This window comes from Aquarana catesbeiana, linkage group LG13 (genome assembly GCF_042186555.1).
Source record: "Aquarana catesbeiana isolate 2022-GZ linkage group LG13, ASM4218655v1, whole genome shotgun sequence".
Taxonomy (NCBI): Eukaryota; Metazoa; Chordata; class Amphibia; order Anura; family Ranidae; genus Aquarana; species Aquarana catesbeiana.
The window spans coordinates 59580050-59599183 of NC_133336.1; the positions used below are offsets into that span (position 1 = coordinate 59580050).

The window sequence follows — 19134 nt, forward strand, 5'->3', positions numbered from 1 at the left end:
AATGAGGGACAAATGAGGAGGAATGAGGGACAGAGGGACATTGCTCCAAATCAGGGACAGTCCCTCGAAATCAGGGACAGTTGGGAGCTATGTGAGTAAACAGTAGTGCATTGTAAACAAATACTAGCATTACCAGCATGAATGGCACTTGGTGACAAGAGGTTACCACAACAGTCAGGTATGAGGATAGGTGTTGTCAGGTCCCTATAGGAACACACACCGCCCTCTGCTCTGCTAATAGTAACCTGTGTATTCATCCCTCAGCTACAAGCCTGTTGTACCTGTGAGTATCAGAGCACAGAAGTCCCAGCTCCCCTGCCAATATGTCTGACGTCTCCAATCCATACAGCTATGACGACAGGGTTGACAGGCTTTTCGACAGCAATGCATCCCCCAGCAGAACACGTCCTAAGCATGGAGATTCACGCAAGAAATTTCATGAGGTATGTCTGTGTGAATGGGATACACTGACACCAATGATGGGGCACTATTCCTCCCACTGACACCATCAATAGGGCACTATTCCTCCCACTGACATCAATGACAGGGCAATATTCCTCCCACTGACACCAATGATGGGGCACTATTCCTCCCACTGACACCAATGATGGGGCACTATTCCTCTCACTGACACCAATGATGGGGCACTATTCCTCCCACTGTCACCATGGATAGGGCACTATTCCTCCCACTGACACCAATGATGGGACACTATTCCTCCCACTGACACCAATGATGGGGCACTATTCCTCCCACTGTCACCATCGATAGGGCACTATTCCTCCCACTAATACCAATGATAGGGCACTATTCCTCCCACTGACACCAATGATGGGGCACTATTCCTCCCACTAACACCAATGATGGGGCACTATTCCTCCCTCTGACAGCAATGGCAGGGCAATATTCCTTCCACTAATACCAATGATGGGGCACTTTTCCTCCCACTGACACCAACGATGGGGCACTAATAATTCCCCTAATACCAAAGATCGGACCTTGTTTACTCCCACTGATGCCAGGGCATTTTCCACTTCCACTGACTGCAGTCCGGCCCCCCTAATGTCTGATGCAAAGTAAACTGGCCCTTTGTTTAAAAAGTTTGGAGACCCCTGCTGTACATGCTTTGATTTTTCTTATGTGTCCAGTGTGTGATATGATCAAAAGGACTGAATCCACAAACAAACTGAATAGCCAAAATTTGAGTCAATTGCCTGTGATGAAAAAAAAAAGATCAGTCGCTTGCATCAATCAGCAGCACTGGGATACCTTATTCATGAGTACGATCGTTTTGCGCGCGATCAGATTGTGAGATTACATGGTGGAAACAGAGATACAATCAATAACTTATGATCATATCTTAAAGTGGTTGTAAACCCTCACATATATCCAATGGAGTGACTAGCCTTGGATAATACACAGAGATAAAAACAAATCCTCCTACATAAGTTGTACTTGTTTGTCTGCAGCAATCTGTCCTGTACATCCATTCAGAGTGCAGAATTTATACAGCTTGTCTGAGCTTTCAAAAAGCAGGAGGCGGGGATCTGAAGTTAAACTCTGCACAGCTCTGAGAGCTTATTGCATGGAAGGGAAACACCCCTTCACATAGCTCACAGGAATAGAGCTGAGGCTGTCAATCACATGTGCCGGAGCTCCCCCCCCTTTACCGCTTTGTGTCAGGAAAACTTGTCAGAAGTGATTCATGCTGATAGCATGAATGTCTCTTCACTTTAACGATCAGTCAAAATCCACATCCATATCGATTGAAGGGATTGTCAACTATTGTTTGATTATTCATACAGCAAGATATCGATTGGAAATGAAATAGATTGGTCATCAAAGTATGTTTGGCTGCCATGAGGGCTTGTTCCACACCGTGTCAGTTGATCTGCATAGATGCAGTTGTTTTCTATGTGTCCTGTTCACGCCATGCATGTGTGGTAGTGTGCTCTGGGTACGCAAGCAGCATCTTTGGGGCGATGGAGGAGCGGTGTATACATCGCTCCTCCACCGCTCCTGCCCATTGAAATGAATGGGCACCGCTGCCGAGGCGCCTGCAAAGCCCTCCTTCTTCCGCTGCCGAAGAAGCGCTTTGCGGGCGCCTCAGCAGCGGCCCTACACGGGCACATTTAACCCTTTATTCGGCCGCTAGCAGGGGTTAAAAGCTAGCGGCCGAATAGCGGCACTAAAACAACGGTAAATCGCCGGTAAAACTAAAGGGCTTTTACCGCCAACGCTCGCCCACCCGCCCCAGTGTGAAAGCAGCCTTAAAGTGTACCTATCACTTTGTCAGTGTAGCAGGTACTCTTTAAAGCTGCATTCACACCTGAGCGTTTCAAAGTCACGCATTTTTGCTGTGTTTTACCGCGGTTTTTACCGCGTTTTTACCGCGATTTTGCCGCAATTTTTTGTTCAGGTCACCAAAAAAACGCCTGTAATCTGCCCCAAAGAAGCTGATGTTCTTTTTTGAGCTTAGGGCATTTTTCAGGCGTTTTGCTTCAGGTGACAAAACGCTCAAATGTGATCAGGTGCCATTGAAATGAATGGAATTTTGCTTGTTGGGGCGTTTTTCAGGCATTTTTTCTGGCGTTTTATGAGCACTTTATAAGCTGAAAACGCTCAAGTGTGAATGCAGCCTAAAGCCTATCATCTCTGCTTAGCAGACCCCATTCATGTTAAATCAGTATTAAATCCAAAAGCAAACATTTATTAGATATGTGCAATTCCTTTAGTTCCCAATTCGTTTTTTAATGAATTTAGACAAATTTGTTAATTCGGAAATATCAGAATTTCCAAATTTTCGAATTTCCAAATTTTCTAAATATTCGGAAATTTGAAAACTCGAAATTTTGGAAATTCGGAAATTCAAAATTTCGGAAATTCGGAAATTCAAAATTTCGGAAATTTGGAAATTCTAAATTTTAAAAATTCAGAAATTCGAAAATTCAAAAATTCGAAAATTCGAAAATTCGAAAATCCGACAATAAGAATGAAAATCTGAAAATTAAAAAGAACGAAAATCCGATAATAAGAACGCAAATGTGAAAATTCAAAAATCTGAAATAATAACTAATAATAACTTATGTTGGAATTTCATTTCAAATTTGGCTGTTAGTGAACGTAACAAATACGAATTTATGTTTAAGTTGTGAACTATCCGTAATAACGAATACTGTATCTAAACGAATGGAACGCAACAAATTATTTAATTAACAATAATAATAAAAACATATTATTACTTATTATTATTTCGTTCTGTTCTATTTGTTTAGATGTAGAACTTCAGATAAATTTGTATTCGTTACGTTCACTAACAGCCAAATTTGAAAGGAAATTCCAATACCTATAATTTAATAATTAGTTATTATTAGTTAGTTATTATTTTGAATTTTTGGATTTCCGTACTTTCAAAATTTTGGATTTTCCTTTCTTATTTTCGGATTTCCGAATTTTCGAATTCCAAATTTACGAATTTCTGAATTACGAATTTTCGAATTGAGGAATTTTCGAATTTCTGAAAAAAACAAATGAAAGGAAAACTAACACATTTTTTGGCAGTGCACATGTCTAACATTTGTTATATTGCAGATTACCAATTCTTAGATGTGATGGCTGCATTCGTTTTCTTTGTTATGCTTTATTTCTGGTGATCCAGACAGTAAGTCCGTTCATTTTCAATAGAAGATGTAGTAGTTAGAGGTTTCAGACAAACCATTTACAACTGCGGGGTGCCTACAATGATCAGCTTTTATTTATTTATAGAAAACCTTTATACCAAAAAGAACCAAAACTGTTTGTTGTAACTGATTATAAAGTGTGAGCTGAAGTTTGGCTTCAATTAGTTAGTGTTTCTAAATCTGCTAGTACTTCCAACACTTCGCTCCCCCCAGACTGACAATGCTGCTGTCCAAAGGTGTCTCTGTTTCTCCTTCCTCCAGAGTGGAGGCACTCTAACACAGGAGGTGTGTTTACTGGACAGATCACTAGGGAAAAACAGAGGGAAAAAAACCTACAAACAGAAAACTAATGCAGCCACCACATCCAAAGATTGGTAAGCTGCAACATATTACATTTTTTTTCTTTTGTTTACTATTGTTTTAAGCGATATCTAAACCAAAGAACAAAATGTAATATAGTGCAGCTTACAGTCCTTAGATTTGGTGGCTGCATTCGTTTTCTTTTTTTCCAGGCCAAGAACATTTTCAGCATATACAGAAAATAGCTGTTAATCTGGACAGAAATGCAATCTCCTTGTTACTTCCTGTGAACAGATAAGAAAGCACAAACAAGTTTATCTTTATTGTGTAACTACTAGTCCCATCAATCCACCATATAACAGAGATGAAGAAAAGCAGACATGTTTGAATTCCAGTCTGTGTGACAACAATGGCTCCCTCCATAGATACAGTGGAGATTTGAAAGTAGATACAAAATGACAGGAAGTATGTTATTTGCAGAATCACCAAGTGGAAAGAAAAAAAGAAAAAAAAAGAAAAAAAGAAAACAAAGGCAGCCACCACATCTAAGGACCAGAAGGCTGCAATATGTTAGATTTTTTGTTATTGAGTATTACTTACACTTTTAAACAATAATTTACATGTGTTTTTCAGCTTAAATAATTCCTATTGTTTAATTTCTGTAGGTTTATGATAAAGACGATGATGACTACACTAAGAATCTAGATGGATCCCCGAAGATCCCAAGGTAACGTTCAACAAATGAATGTGTTGGCACCAGGTAGTGAGTGGGACTTGGGAGAACTGGCTAGTCTGATGGAAACGGGACTCCGCTACCAAGGGGCAGCCTGATCCCAGCGGGAGGCGGGCACCCCCCCCCCCCTTTTTTTTTCACCCTGTACTTTAATTACCGTCCGGATGATTGGCTGGCCTGACTCCAAATTATCACTCCTCTTCAGAGGACACTCGCATTTACTTGTGATTGAGAGGTCAGGAGTAACTCTCCCCCTTTTTGTTTTTCTGCTATGTTGTTTTTTAAGCAGAGAGAGACCCCACCTCCGGCTCACTACCTGATTACTGAACCTTCCTTACTCCTATTTGGACATCGGGCCACAATGTTACAGCTTGTTTTGTATGTTTTATATGTTCTATCTGTTTTTACACCATTTGGAAAAACTGATTGGCGTACTGTTTGCTGAAAATGCCTAAGACAACGTGTGTTGTGATGTACTGCCTTGCCTTTCACAAATAAAGATTTTACAAAAAAAAAAAAAAAATAGTTGGATGTAAACCCAATGTCATCCTTTCTAAACTACTGCCATAGGGGTTATCTATAAGGATATACATGCCTCCTGCATGGATCTTTACCTGTCAAATGTCTCCCCTCTGTCTGTTATGAGAGCCGAAAAACTGCAGATTCTGTGGGCGTGGTCTGTTGTCTGGAGCTCGGTGGGTGGAGTCGTGATGTCAGTAGACTCCCCGCCCACCTCTACACTCCCCTTGTCAATATTCATTTTCTCCTGTGTGTTTCTTACACTGAACTTCTGCTATGATCTCTAACATCCAGTGAAAAGACAGGAAAGTAACCACATGACTTCAGCATGTCAAATCATGCTGAGGTGTGGAACAGCCAATCCTTGCAGAGCTGCTGAAGAAAGGAGTGGGGGAGGGAATTAAAAAATAATGCATGTATTAGGCTAGTACATGAGATGTAAATCACCTGTCACTCACAGCAAGGGGGAGGATTTGACAAAGTTTTTGTCAGTTTGTCAAGATTTATCTCACTGAACAATAAAAGAGGATTGCTCAGAGCTGGATTAACTCTTTATGGCAAGACTGGGCTCAAATGATAGGAAATCTTATACTCTACATTATGACATAAAAAAAAAAAACGGAAGTGTGGCGCTGCTAAATTTGCACCGGGGTGGGTGTGGGGTCCGTTCCTTGTCCACATGCGGTGGTTCTGGGGTGGAGTCGGGGTGTGGCCCAGGGAGGGATCCGCCACCTCCTGGGGGGGTGCGCGCAGCCTCTTGCCAGATGGGATTGGCGTCAGAAGTTGTGTAATAGTACTTTCCCAAAGGGTATATTGTACTTCTCAGGTGGTCCACACAGAGCCCAGCAAGGTGTAAAGTTCTTTGTTCCATAGCATCTACTCTCCAGGTGTGTCCTTTGCTTTCCTAAACTGAGAAAGAAACTTTCCCAGGAAGTCATTCTTCCACCCAGCTCCCTGGAAGGAAGGACAGCACTTCCATGATAATTACTGAAGACCATCGTCTTGGAAGTGCTGTTCGGATTGGATCCTTTGTGGGCCGTGCATGGGGCCCTTTGCGTGTTTTGGCTGCCTGTGCTGGGGGTCGGTTCCGTCTGGTTGGAGGCTGTGCGTGTGCTGTTCTGGGAGGTGGGGGATCGCACTAATTGGGCCACGCTTGGGTTTCATCTTGGAGCCATTGCATGTGGATGGGGAGTGGACTTTGTAGTCACCTTGTTGTAAATGTATTTAGTGGCGCTACACTTCTGTTTTATTTTATCTTTTATGTTTGCAGCTAGCAAATTGTATCACAATATACTGGGTTCAAGCGCAAAAAAAAAAAATGAATGTGTTAGTAAGAGATTTTCCAAAGTTTGCTAAATGAAAACTAAGCCTATGGTATTTATTTAAATGATTTCATAATGTCAAGTGAAACATGTAACCATTCCTGGCCTCCTCGTGAAAATGCTGGTTACCTGGCTGTGTTAGGCCTCTAAACTTCCCACAAACTTGCTACAGGCATGCAGAAAATAAAAGTCAGAACTCCTGATCTCTACACTTGTTCTGGGCCATTCATTTAGAAACAAATGAAGCTAATACATAAGCATAACAGAACAACTTAACAACAGCCCCCCCAACGCACCCTGTCCCCATGTTGATGAGGATAAGGACTTTCTTCCACAACCCGAATGCACTTTGGTCTGCGAGTATCTGTGTATTGTCTTGTTGAGTACCTGTGTATTGCCTTGTTGAGTATTAGTGTCAGGAAGCCAGTTGTTAGTTCATTTGGACAGGGTATAATCCCCAATCCTCATTAAATTAGTAGGTACAATGCCCGGTGGGTGTGGAGATGCGACTCGGTGTACATCTTGCGGCATGTATGCGTTCCTTGATCATCCGATCGAGGGCGAATACTGCTGTGCAAAATGTAAGCACATTGTTTCCCTGGAAGCCCAGGTTCTGAATCTGGGGAAGCAACTGTCAGCACTGAGAAGTCCCTCCATACTAAAGGAGAGCCAGGAACGTACACGGCAGGGGCCAGCACAGAGGCGGGTGGAGACAAAGAGGGGCAGGCACTAGGAAAGAGTAGATGGGTGACAGTCAGGAAGGAGGGGGGGAAGTGCCAGGGAGGCCGATCCAGGGCTGGAGCATCCCAATAAGTACGCTCTATTGAGTGACATTGGTGAAACCAGTCAGGGACTGAGGGACTCTCCTAGCTGCCAGGAGAAGAACTCCTCCAGTGAGAGTGGGGGGGGGGGGGGGCGAAGGAAAAGGAAAGATAGATTCTGGTGGTAGGGACTCATTTCTTAGAAGGACAGAGAGGGCAATCTGTAACAAAGACCTGAAGCGCCAAACTGTACGCTGTCTACCGAGCGCTCGAGTTAGGCGCATCACGGATCTAGACAGATTACTAGGAGGGACTGGTTGCAAGTTGGCACCAATGACAAAGTCAGAGGCTGATAGAGTGTCCTAAAGTTGATTTTAGGGACTTGGGAGCTAAACTGAGGAAAAGGACCTCCAAGGTAGTATTCTCAGGAATACTACTGGTACATCGAGCTACACCAGAAAGGCAGAGGGAGATTAGAGAAGTAAACAAGTGGCTGAGAAGCTGGTGTAGTAAGGAGGGGTTTGGGTTCCTGGAGGACTGGGCCGACATCTCAGTTGATAACCAATAATATAGAAGGGACAGACTGCACCTAAATGAGGAGGGTGCAGATCTGCTGGGAATGAAGATGGCCAAAAAGTTAGAGGGATTTTTAAACTAGGCGACGGGGGGGGGGGTCCAGAGCTAGAGATAGTCAGCGCGGAACATATTCCAGAGGGTAGTATTGGGGGCATTAGTGATAGGTTGACTAAAGCACATAAACCCAAGGTAAGTATAGTAACAAGTCCTAGTTGCAATCTCGGAACACCCAATAAGAGAATAGTATGCGCCCCTTCTAAACTACATGGCATGTTCACCAATGCCAGGAGCCTGGTGGACAAGATGGGTGAACTAGAGATACTGTTGTACGAGGATGATTTGGATTTTGTGGGAATTTTAGAGGCCTGGTTCAACAGCTCTCATGATTGGCTTGCAACCATTTAAGGGTATACCCTTTATTGCAGGGCTAGAAAGGGTGAAAAAGGGGGAGGGGTATGCCTATATATCAAGAATAATGTACAAGTGAATGTGAGAGATGACATCACTAAGGGAGCTAGGGAGGAGGTGGAATCCTTATGGGTAGAGCTCCAAAGGGATGAAGCTAAGGGGAAAATAATACTGGGAGTATGCTATAGGCCCCCTAACCTGAGGGAGGAGGGGGAGACAGATCTCCTATCACAAGTTGGATTAGCAGCAAGGATGGGAAGTGTTATCATAATGGGGGATTTTAATTATCCAGACATAGACTGGGCGGAGGGAGCCACACATTCGTCTAATGCCGCGTACACACACGACCAGACTTTCCGGCAGAAAAGGGCCGACGGAATCATTCCGTCAGACATTCCGATCGTGTGTGGGCTGCATTGGACTTTTTTTTTCTAAAATTCTGAGGGACCTAGAAATAGAATATGTGTCAAATCTTTCCGACAGAATCAGTTCCTATCGTGAAAACCGCTCGTCTGTATGCTATTCCGACGGTCCAAAAACGACGCAAGGGCAGCTATTGGCTACTGGCTATTGAACTTCCTTTTTCTAGTCCCGTTGTATGTCATCACTTTCTAAACGATCGGACTTTGGTGTGATCGTGTAGAGGCAAGTCCATTTCAGCGGAAAAAACATCGGAGTCTATTCTGACGGAAAGTCCAGTCGTGTGTACGCGCCAATAGGCTTGCCAGATCCTAAATGTTTTGGAGGACAATTTCATGATTCAGATGGTAGACGCACCAACTAGAAATAAAGCGTTACCGGATCTACTGATTACCAACTATACAGACCTGATAATGGATGTGGAAATACAGGGGAATTTAGGGAACAGCGATCACCGGTCAATTGGATTCAGTATAAATCACACAAATAGGAAACATAAGGGGAATACAAAGACATTGAATTTCAAAAGAGCCAATTTAAAATCCTAAACTACGAACCTTGCTAGAAGGTATGAATTGGGATAAAATCTTAGGAAAAAAGAACATGGAGGAGAGATGGGTTTGCTTTAAGAGCATATTAAATAAGGGCATTAGCCAATGCATCCTATTGGGTAATATATTTAAAATATATTTAACAAAAGTCCTGGATGGCTTAACTCCAATGTAAAAATGCATATAAAAGCAAATGAGAAGGCCTTCAAAAAATACAAGGTTGAGAGATCATCATCAGCATTCAGACTTTATAAAGAATGCAAAAAGAAATGTAAGGGTGCAATTAGGGCGGCTAAGATAGAACATGAAAGACACATAGCGGAGGAGAGCAAAAAAATCCCAAGAAATTCTTAGTATGTAAACAGTAAGAAAGGGAGAACGGACCATATTGGCCCCATAAAGAATGAGGAAGGACATCTGGTTACAAAGGATGGGAAGATGGCGAAGGCATTGAATTTATTCTTCTCCTCAGTCTTCATGGAGGAATCGGGGGGCTTCAGTAACCAAAACTGCAGTGTTTATCCTCATGACACAACACAGGAAGCACCTCCATGGTTAACAGAGGACAGAATTAAAATTAGACTTGGGAAGCTAAACATTAATAAATCCCGGGGACCAGATGGCTTGCATCTGAGGGTACTTAAGGAACTCAGTCAAGTAATTGCCAGACCATTGTTCCTAATTTTTACAGATAGTCTACTGACTGGAATGGTACCAGCTGATTGGAGAAAAGCCAATGTAGCACCAATATTTGAAAAGGGCCCAAAATACATCCCTGGGAATTACAGACCAGTTAGCCTAACATCAATAATATGCAAGCTCTTGGAGGGGATGATAAGGGACTATATACAAGATTTTAGTAATGAGAACGGTGTCATTAGCAGTATTCAGCATGGATTCATGAAGAATCGTTCTTGCCAAACCAGTAAATTCCAAAATTCCAGTATATACTGTATACCATAGTTTGTAGACAGTATAACATTTGCACAAACCAATCAACATACGCTTATTGGGATATTTTTTACCAAAAATATGTAGCAGAATGCATATTGGCCTAAATTTGTAAAGAAATTTGATTTATTTTATTGGATAGGTTTTATAACAGAAAGTAAAACATTTTTTTTTTTCATCTATAGCGCAAAAAAAAACAATGGTGATCAAATACCACCAAAAGAAAGCTCTATTTGTGGGGAAAAAAATGATATCAACTTAATTTGGGTACAGAGTTGCATGACCGCGCAATTGTCAGTTAAAGTAACGCAGTGCCAAAAAGCAAAAAATGGCCTGGTCGGAAGGGGGGGGGGTAAATCTTCTGGAGGTCAAGTGGTTAAAGTAGTAGGTCCTTCTTGCTTTTTTAATAGGGCAGTACCTGGAGTAATGATGATGTGCAATAACGTATATATGAGCTTACTAATATAAAATCAAAGAACAATGAAATCTGGTTCCTATGGATTAATGACTTTGCACGTTAATCTTTTAAGTAAATCCATTCCTGTATGTTGTGTTTAAATACAAAAATAATCCGAATCCTCTGTGATAACTGAGAATGAAAGAACACCATTATGCAGCCTAATGACCCTGAAAGGGAAGAGATCACCCGTCTAACCGGCTCTGTGACTTATTTCTGGCAGACACATTTGTTTTGGTCAGAGGTTGTCATGTTATCAGACACGGGGGCTTTTCTAGGGACAGCAATAGTGAACAAAGGTTGTCAGGCCAGCTGCTTACTGCAAGATACGAATCTACACACACCTTTATGATTTAGGTCAGACGGTGACGCTTTCAGAAAACGCACCAAAATTCACGATCTGATAGAAAGTCTATGGGGAAGCACAGGTAACCCTCACAAAAACCGCAGGTACATTGTGCTGCGGCCAAACCACAGCAGGGCAGTATTAAAGGGGCCTAAAGGGTTAATTGGATAAAGCTATCCATACAATAGTAGAATTTTTTTCTAAAAATTTTGCTTTAAAAATGTAATTCGATTTTCATCCACACCTGAACATATCGATTTACTGGCGTTTTCTGGGCAATTTTTAAAGTTTTTTGCAGCTTTTTTTACAAGCTTTTGTAGGTATTTTTGTTTAGCCAATAGAAAGCACCCGAGGGAGGAGAAGGAGAGGAACTTAGGGGTGGAGAGCTGCTGTCTGAGCAGAAAACAAGCGTCAAAAGGCTCATAATAACGCTCAAGTCAGGCATTCCTACTGAAGTCTATGGGGCCAAAAACGTTTGTAATCTGCCAAAAAGAAGCTTGTGTACTATTTTGAGCCTTATGCCGCGTACACACGATCAGAAATTCCGTCAGAAAAAACTTGGATGGTCTTTCCGACGTAATTCCGCTCAAGCTTGCTTTGCATACACACGATCACACAAAAGTTCTCTGAACTTTCGACCGCCAAGAACGCGGTGACGTACAACACAATACAACGAGCCGAGAAAATGAAGTTCAATGCTTCCGAGCATGCGTCGAATTGTTTCCGAGCATGCGTGATTTTTTGACGCATTTTCGGATAGGAATTTTTCCGACTGAAAAATAGAGAACCTACTCTCTATCTTTTGCTGGTTGGAATTCTGCCAGCAAAAGTCCGATGGCGCATACACACGGTCGGAACTTCTGACCAAAAGCTCACATCCGACTTTTGCTGGCAGAATTTCTGCTCGTGTGTATGGGGCATTAGGCATTTTGCTTTAGGCAACAGAAAGCTCAGATTTGAACAGGGGCCATGGAAATGAATGGAATTTGGACTTGTTTTAGTCTCTATTCACTCTAATGCGTTTTTTGATGCATTTTGCAGAAATGCATGGGAATTTTTTAACATGGGTTCCTATGGAACATGTTCACATCAATGCATTTTTGTGCCTCTGTGTTTTTGGAATGGGTCGGGGCCTTTTTTTAATGCAAAATGCAGCGTTTTGCATGTAATAGTATTCAATGGACCCGCATCCAAAAAGGCAGGTACTGCGTTTTTACCGCGTTTTTGCCGCGTTTTGCTTTTTTTTTTTCTTTCTTTTTTTACACTGTATACAGTATAAAAAAACACTGTATAAAAAAATTTAAAAAAATGCAAAACGTGGCAAAAATGCATGTTCAAAAACGCGGCAAGCACCGCAAAAAGCACTGCAGAAACGCTCAAAAGCAACTTGCATAAATGTGAATCGAGCCTTATGCCCTGTACACACGGTTGGATTTTCCGATGGAAAAAGTGCGATCGGATTGTGTTGTCGGAAATTTCAATCGTGTGTGGGCTCCATCTGACTTTTTCCATCGGAATTTCCAACACACAAAGTTTGAGAGCAGGCTATAAAATTTTCCGACAACAAAATCCGATCGGTTAAATTCCGATCGTGTGTACACAAATCCGACGCACAAAGTGCTACGCATGCTCAGAATAAATTAAGAGACGAAAGGTATTGGCTACTGCCCTGTTTATAGTCACGACATTCGTGTTTTAACCTCACCGCGTTCAGAACGATCAGATTTTCCGACAACTTTGTGTGACCGTGTGTATGCAAGACAAGTTTGAGCCAACATCCGTCTGAAAAAATCCATGAATTTTGTTGTCGGAATGTCCGATCAATGTCCGACCGTGTGTACAGGGCATTAGAGTTACAAGCTTCAAGCAGAAAATCGATCCGGTGTGAACAGGGACTAAGTGGGGTCAAATTGAAGTTCCCAGAGAGCAAGGATAACTTGCCACAAATTTGTGGCAGTGTTGAATTGTAAGTCTTGTTAACTTGCTGCACTATTTCCCTGGCAAGTTGTACATTTGCAGAGCAATTGAAGCACAAGATCTAGTTGACACTTTTCCAAGTTGTAGCAAATTTGCGTGGGAAGTCTCTAGTAAGAGCAAAGTTGCAGTGGTGAGTCTACAGAAAGAGCTCTGCAAGTCACAGTGCCCCCTGACTATGCAGCAGACTTGCAGAATGTTTGCAAATAAAGTTGATCTGGAGTCATGCAATGCGGACTAGCTGCAATTGTGCAACAAACTTGAGATGCCTGGAAAGTCTAGCAACTATGCTGGCCATACATTATACAATTCTCTTGTACAATTTTCCTTTAGATTTACCAAAACCATATAATATGAGGTCAATCCTAAATACTTTCAATTTGTGTGCAATCAGGCAGACCTTTGCACTACCTTGAAGGTAAATTAAAAGGAAATTGAATAAGAAAATTGTATAATGTATGGCCAGCCTAAGAGAAATCTCCCTAATGGAATGCAACCTGCAAAAAAAAAAAATTGGCTTTAGGTATATCTAAATAATAGTAGGAAACACTATTTCTGATGTTGTACAGTGAAAGCCCAGGTACTATAAGGTGACATGTTCCTGTAGAACTGCCTTCTAGCTAACAATTGTTGTTCTGTAAACAGAATGTTCATTTTGTAACTCATTGTGTTTTGCAGACATTACTATGACCTTCCTGATGGCCGGGGAGAAACTAGAGTAAGTTGTGGTTTGCATTTGATAAACATATATTAGATAGTTCATGCAGGGTGAACCTACACCATGTGGATAATACTTGCAGATCTATTACATTTTGATCATGAAGCGACAATCAATGAAACCCCGACATTCCCTTTCTCAGTAGTTGCAGGACATTTAAAATAATGCCCTGGCCTATTATGTCTGTAAGGGATCTCTGGGCCGCCGTCCTGTCATTTTTGAAATGGCTGAAGTGTAATGCCCCGTACACATGAGCGGATTTTCCGTCGGAAAAATCTTGGATGGTATTCCGCTCAAGCTTGACTTGCATACCACACGGTCACACAAAAGTTCGCCGAACTTTCGACCGTCAAGAACGAGGTGACGTACAACACTACGACGAGCCGAGAAAATGAAGTTCAATGCTCCCGAGCATGCGTCGAATTGTTTCCAAGCATGCATAGGAATTTTGCGCGTCGAAATTGCTACAATCGGAATTTCCGATCGGAACTTTTTTTGCTCTCAATCTTTTGCTGGCTGGAATTCGGCCAGCAAAGATCCGATGGAGCATACACACGGTCACATTTTCCGACCAAAAGGTCTCATCGGTCTTTTGCTGGCCGAATTTCCGATCGTGTGTACGGGGCATAAGTCTAGGCAAAACTTTTACTTTTTAGTATTCATGTGGTGAAGGGTTAGGCTCCCTGACAAGTTTTTTCCCTGTCTGTGTCTCCACAGGGGCAATTCACCTTCTTATTTGTCCTGGGGATCATTTTTCATCTAGAAAGAAAGCGAGGGAAAGTCCAACATTTTAGAGTTGTCCCCAGAACGGGAGGTAGAGGAAATCTTCTAATGGAGACACCAGTTCCAGAAATATGTAGCAGAATACATATTGGCCTAAACTGATGAAGACATTTTTTTATAGCCAATATCTATAGGAGGGGTTTCTACCATCCCTGCTAAGTTTTATTTTATACAGTATGTCTTATTTTCAGTTTGATGTGTATTATATGTGAAGTTGCGTATCAGAGACCTGTATTGTCATAATATTGAAGCCTATTGAGATTTCCATACATTCGAGGATTCCACCGCTATTAGTAGTTTATTGTAAATAGTAGTGTGGTGATTACCTATTATACTAAAGATTGTCATGTGGAATTAATAAACATCAACAGATTTCAGTTTTGCCCCACCAGGCCAGCCCCCCCATGGACAATGTGCCTGGCTGCTGAGTTCATCTCCCCATCCATGCACTCAGTGCACTGATTGGCAGCACTGACAGGCAGCAATGGTTGGTGCTGATAGGCGGCACTGATTGGCACTAATAGAAAGCACTGATTGGCACTGATTAGTAGCGTGGATTGGCACTGATGGGCCCTGATTGGCACTGATAGGTGGCAGTGATTGGCAGCACTAATGGCACTGATAGGCAACACTGATTGGCACTGATAGGCAGCACTGATTGGCAGCATTTAGTGGCACTGATTGGCAGCACTGATGGGCACTAATTGGCAGTACTGATGGTCACTGATAGGCAGCACTCATGGGCATTGATTGGCAGCACTAATGGGCACTGATAGGCGGCCCTGATTGGTGGCACTGATGGGCACTGATTGGAAGCACTGGCACTGATTGGCGGCCATGATTGGCACTGGCACTGGTAGGTGGCACTGATTGGAAACACTGATTGGCACTGATAGGTGACATTGGTTGGCACTGATATTAGGCGGCACTGATTGGCACTGACAGGTGGCACTGATTGGCACTGATTGGAAACACTGATTGGCACTGACAGGTGGTACTGATTGGCACTGAAAAGTGGCTCTAATTGGAAACACTGATTGGCACTGACAGGTGGCACTGATTGACACTGACAGGTGGCACTCGCAGGTGGCACTGATTGGCACTGGCAGGTGGCACTGATTGGCACTGGCAGGTGGCACTGATTGGCATTGATTGGCACTGGCAGGTGGCACTGATTGGCACTGACAGGTGGCACTGACAGGTGGCACTGATTGGCACTGGCAGGTGGCACTGATTGGCACTGACAGGCACTGGCAGGTGGCATTGATTGGCACTGGCAGATGGCACTGATTGGCACTGGCAGATGGCACTGATTGGCGCTGACAGGTGGCACTGATTGGCACTGACAGAGGAGAGGGAGTTTCACACTAAGCCGATACTGACGCTTAGTGAAATTGTGTGTGATACTGTAATGTAATGTAACTGCATGCAGAGAGAGACCAGCTGTCAAAATTCAGCGGTGATGTCGGGGGTGGGTGGGACCCAACAGCTATCAAACACCAACCAATGATTGCGCTGCTTAAAAAGGGGGGCGGGGCCACAAACACGTAGCGGCCCGCCCAGACCCCATCCCATTGGCTGGTGTTTGATAGCTGCTGGGTTCCGCCCACCCTGACATCAACGCTCAATTTTGACAGCTGGTCTCTCTCTGCATTCAGTTACATGACAGTGTCACGCACAGGGCTGGTGCAAGGATTTTTGACATCCTAGGCGAAACCTCTTTTTGCCCCCCCCGGCAAAACCCCTGACTCCACCCTCTTTGCCCTGCCCATGTAACCCATGTGACTTATCTGACCATTACACTGACCTACCTTACCCCTACACTGACCTACCACTGACCTACCTGACACCTACACTAACCTACCTGACTACTACACTGACCTACCTACCTGACCCCTACACTGACCTACTTGATCATTACACTGACCTTCCTGATTCCTAATACAATGTTAGTGTTCTTCACTCACCGTGGCCCTACATGCATCCAACGACCCTGCCAGTGCCAGGAACAAACCCTGCCTTGGTGCCTCCCGGCTCCAGCTGTCACCAGCCCCGGTGTGCCCACTACTCTGATCCCTTTAGGCTATAGCACACGCTGCCGCTGTACAGGACAGGCCGGGAGGGAGAGCGGCCTCTACGAATGGCAGTGACATGGCGGGGGTGGGGTCAGGGGGTCACATGACTCGGTATAGGAATCACGTATGGGCAGAGACTCAGATAGGGAGAGACAGACAGTTCACTGATCATAGAGGCTGGGGCGCTCAGGGGATGTGTGCTTCTGTTCCATCAGGACATAGTCCTCCAGTGCTGCACTGCACCTCTGACACTACTTACTTATGGACAGGGCAGCTGCCGCCTGAGTTAGTTACATGCTGCAGACAGAGGCATACCCTGCATACAGTCACCACCTCACCGAAAACCTACATAGCGCAGAGACCGGCAGAAGATGGAGAGTAGGGAAACCAGCGGCCGGGCGCCCTAGCCGGCTGCCAAGTTTGCCTAGTGGTATAACCGGCCCTGGTCACACCCTGAGCGGCTCTGGCAAGCGTCAATATCGGCTCCGTGTGAAACTGTCTCACAGGCAGCACGGACTGCACACTCATTGGATGCAACATTTCACAGCAGTCCCACAGGCAGATCTCGGGAGACAGCCGGCTGACGCCCCTCTTTAAATGCCGCTTTGGACCATGGGCCCACTGGATACCCATGGTAGGGCCGGCCCTGAATCCCCCCATCCACACAATCAAAGTGGATAGGGGAAACCTCCCCACTGCACTGTTGTACTCTGACAGCGGGGGGACTCCTCTGCTGTCAGAATACACTGATCAGTGCTGCCTCCACTGATCGAGCATTTTTTTCCCAACAGGTCCGTTCAACAGAAGTCGATCAAGAGATCGACTTCTGTTGAGCGGCAGTGGCAACACTTGGATCGAAATTTGGCCAGTCCCTGTTGAACCGGCCAAATTTTGATCCATCTATACCCACCTTTATGCCTCGTTCACATGATCGCACATTCTGACAACAAAATCCATGTTTTTTTCCCGACGGATGGTTGGCTCAAACTTGTCTTGCATACACACAAAGTTGGACGGAAATTGCGAACATCAAGAACGCGGTGACGCACAACACGTACGACAAGCTTTTACTTTAGAAATGTCATTTTGCTCTTGGACTGTTCTAAACACGGGAAACACGCGCTACTTTACAGGCATACTATAGACACCCCCCCAGGTAAGAAATCTAAAGGAATATTTCACTTCTGTTGTTTCACTTTAAGCATTATTAAAATCACTGCTCCCGAAAAAACGTCCGTTTTTAAAACTTTTTTTTGCATTAATACATGTCCCCTGGGGTAGGACCCAGGTCCCCCAACCCTTTTTAGGACAATAACTTGCATATTAACCTTCAAAATTAGCACTTTTGATTTTTCATGTTCGTGTCCCATAGACTTTAACGGTGTTCGCACAAATTTTTTGCATGTTCTGGAATGCGAACCCTAACAGGGGGGTGTTTGGCCCATCCCTAGTCATAATGTGCTAGTATGCATTACATACTAGCACTTTATGTGAAACTTCCCTTGAAATAATGCTCTTCTACTGCCACGATGTCAGCGCTGCAGGGGCTCCTATCTTCAACCGTCTTGCTTTTGGGTTTGCGGACTCGGGCTCTGTGACTAGCCGGAGCTGCGATGATGTCACTCCCGTGCATGTGCGCGGGAGCCGCCGATTACTGCACAGGGCTCTGAAGGAACCGCATGGGTGGTCGTTCCTTCAGAACGCATGCACCAGTGATGTCACTGGCTGCATGTAATGTAAATATCTCCTAAACGGTGCCTGTTTAGAAGATATTTACACTACCTATAGGTAAGCCTTATTATATGCTTACCTATAGGTAAAAGTTACTGATCAAACTTTACCTCCCCATTAAATGTACCTTTTAAATTAAGTACCTTGGATTTAAAGTTTACATTTATATTCCTGTTACATAGTTATATAGTAGGTGAGGTTGAAAAAAGTCCATCAAGTCCAACCTATGTGTGTGATTATATGTCAGTATTACATTGTATAACCCTGTATGTTGCGGTCATTCAGGTGCTTATCTAATAGTTTTTTGAAACTATCAATGCTCCCTGCTGAGACCACCGCCTGTGGAAGGGAATTCCTCATCCTTGCTGCTCTTACAGTAAAGAACCCTCTACGTAGTTTAAGGTTAAACCTCTTTTCTTCTGTTTTTGTGGCTTTTTCCCTGTCAAAGAATTCAGGGAGATTGGGAGAGCCTAAACCTGGCCATAGATGGGTATAATTTCAAACGAAAATTCCCAGGAAAATAATTTTTTAGGAATGTATTTTTTTTTTTTTTTATGATTTTTATTAAAGTTATCAAAAACGACACGAAAGTACAAAACAGTACGACCATTCTTTGGTCCATCTCAGCATACAGTACCGGTTACAGAAAAATGCCAGCCAATGACATGCAGCCTATAAGTAACCTCCTATTATTTAGTCAGGTAGCTGAGCCGTAGGTAACATAAGATCTAAATAGTGTATGAATAACATAAAAACAATCAGCAGAAAAAAATAAAAAAAAAATAAAATGAGAATGTGTGTTTTTTTAACCATTAGTGGGTCAAAAGTT

At 43.4% G+C, this 19134-nt stretch overlaps 1 protein-coding gene across 1 annotated transcript in view; it reads left to right on the top strand.

Moving 5' to 3' along the window:
- The first annotated feature begins 228 nt into the window (after window positions 1-228).
- Window positions 229-19134, top strand: part of LOC141117474 (coiled-coil domain-containing protein 170-like) — a 103818-nt gene continuing 84912 nt past the window's right edge. Inside the window, exons 1-3 of the mRNA XM_073610362.1 lie at window positions 229-443; window positions 4646-4707; window positions 13677-13716. Coding sequence (XP_073466463.1) covers window positions 324-443; window positions 4646-4707; window positions 13677-13716 — 222 coding nt within the window. The 5' untranslated portion in view covers window positions 229-323. The remainder of the gene's footprint in view (window positions 444-4645; window positions 4708-13676; window positions 13717-19134) is intronic.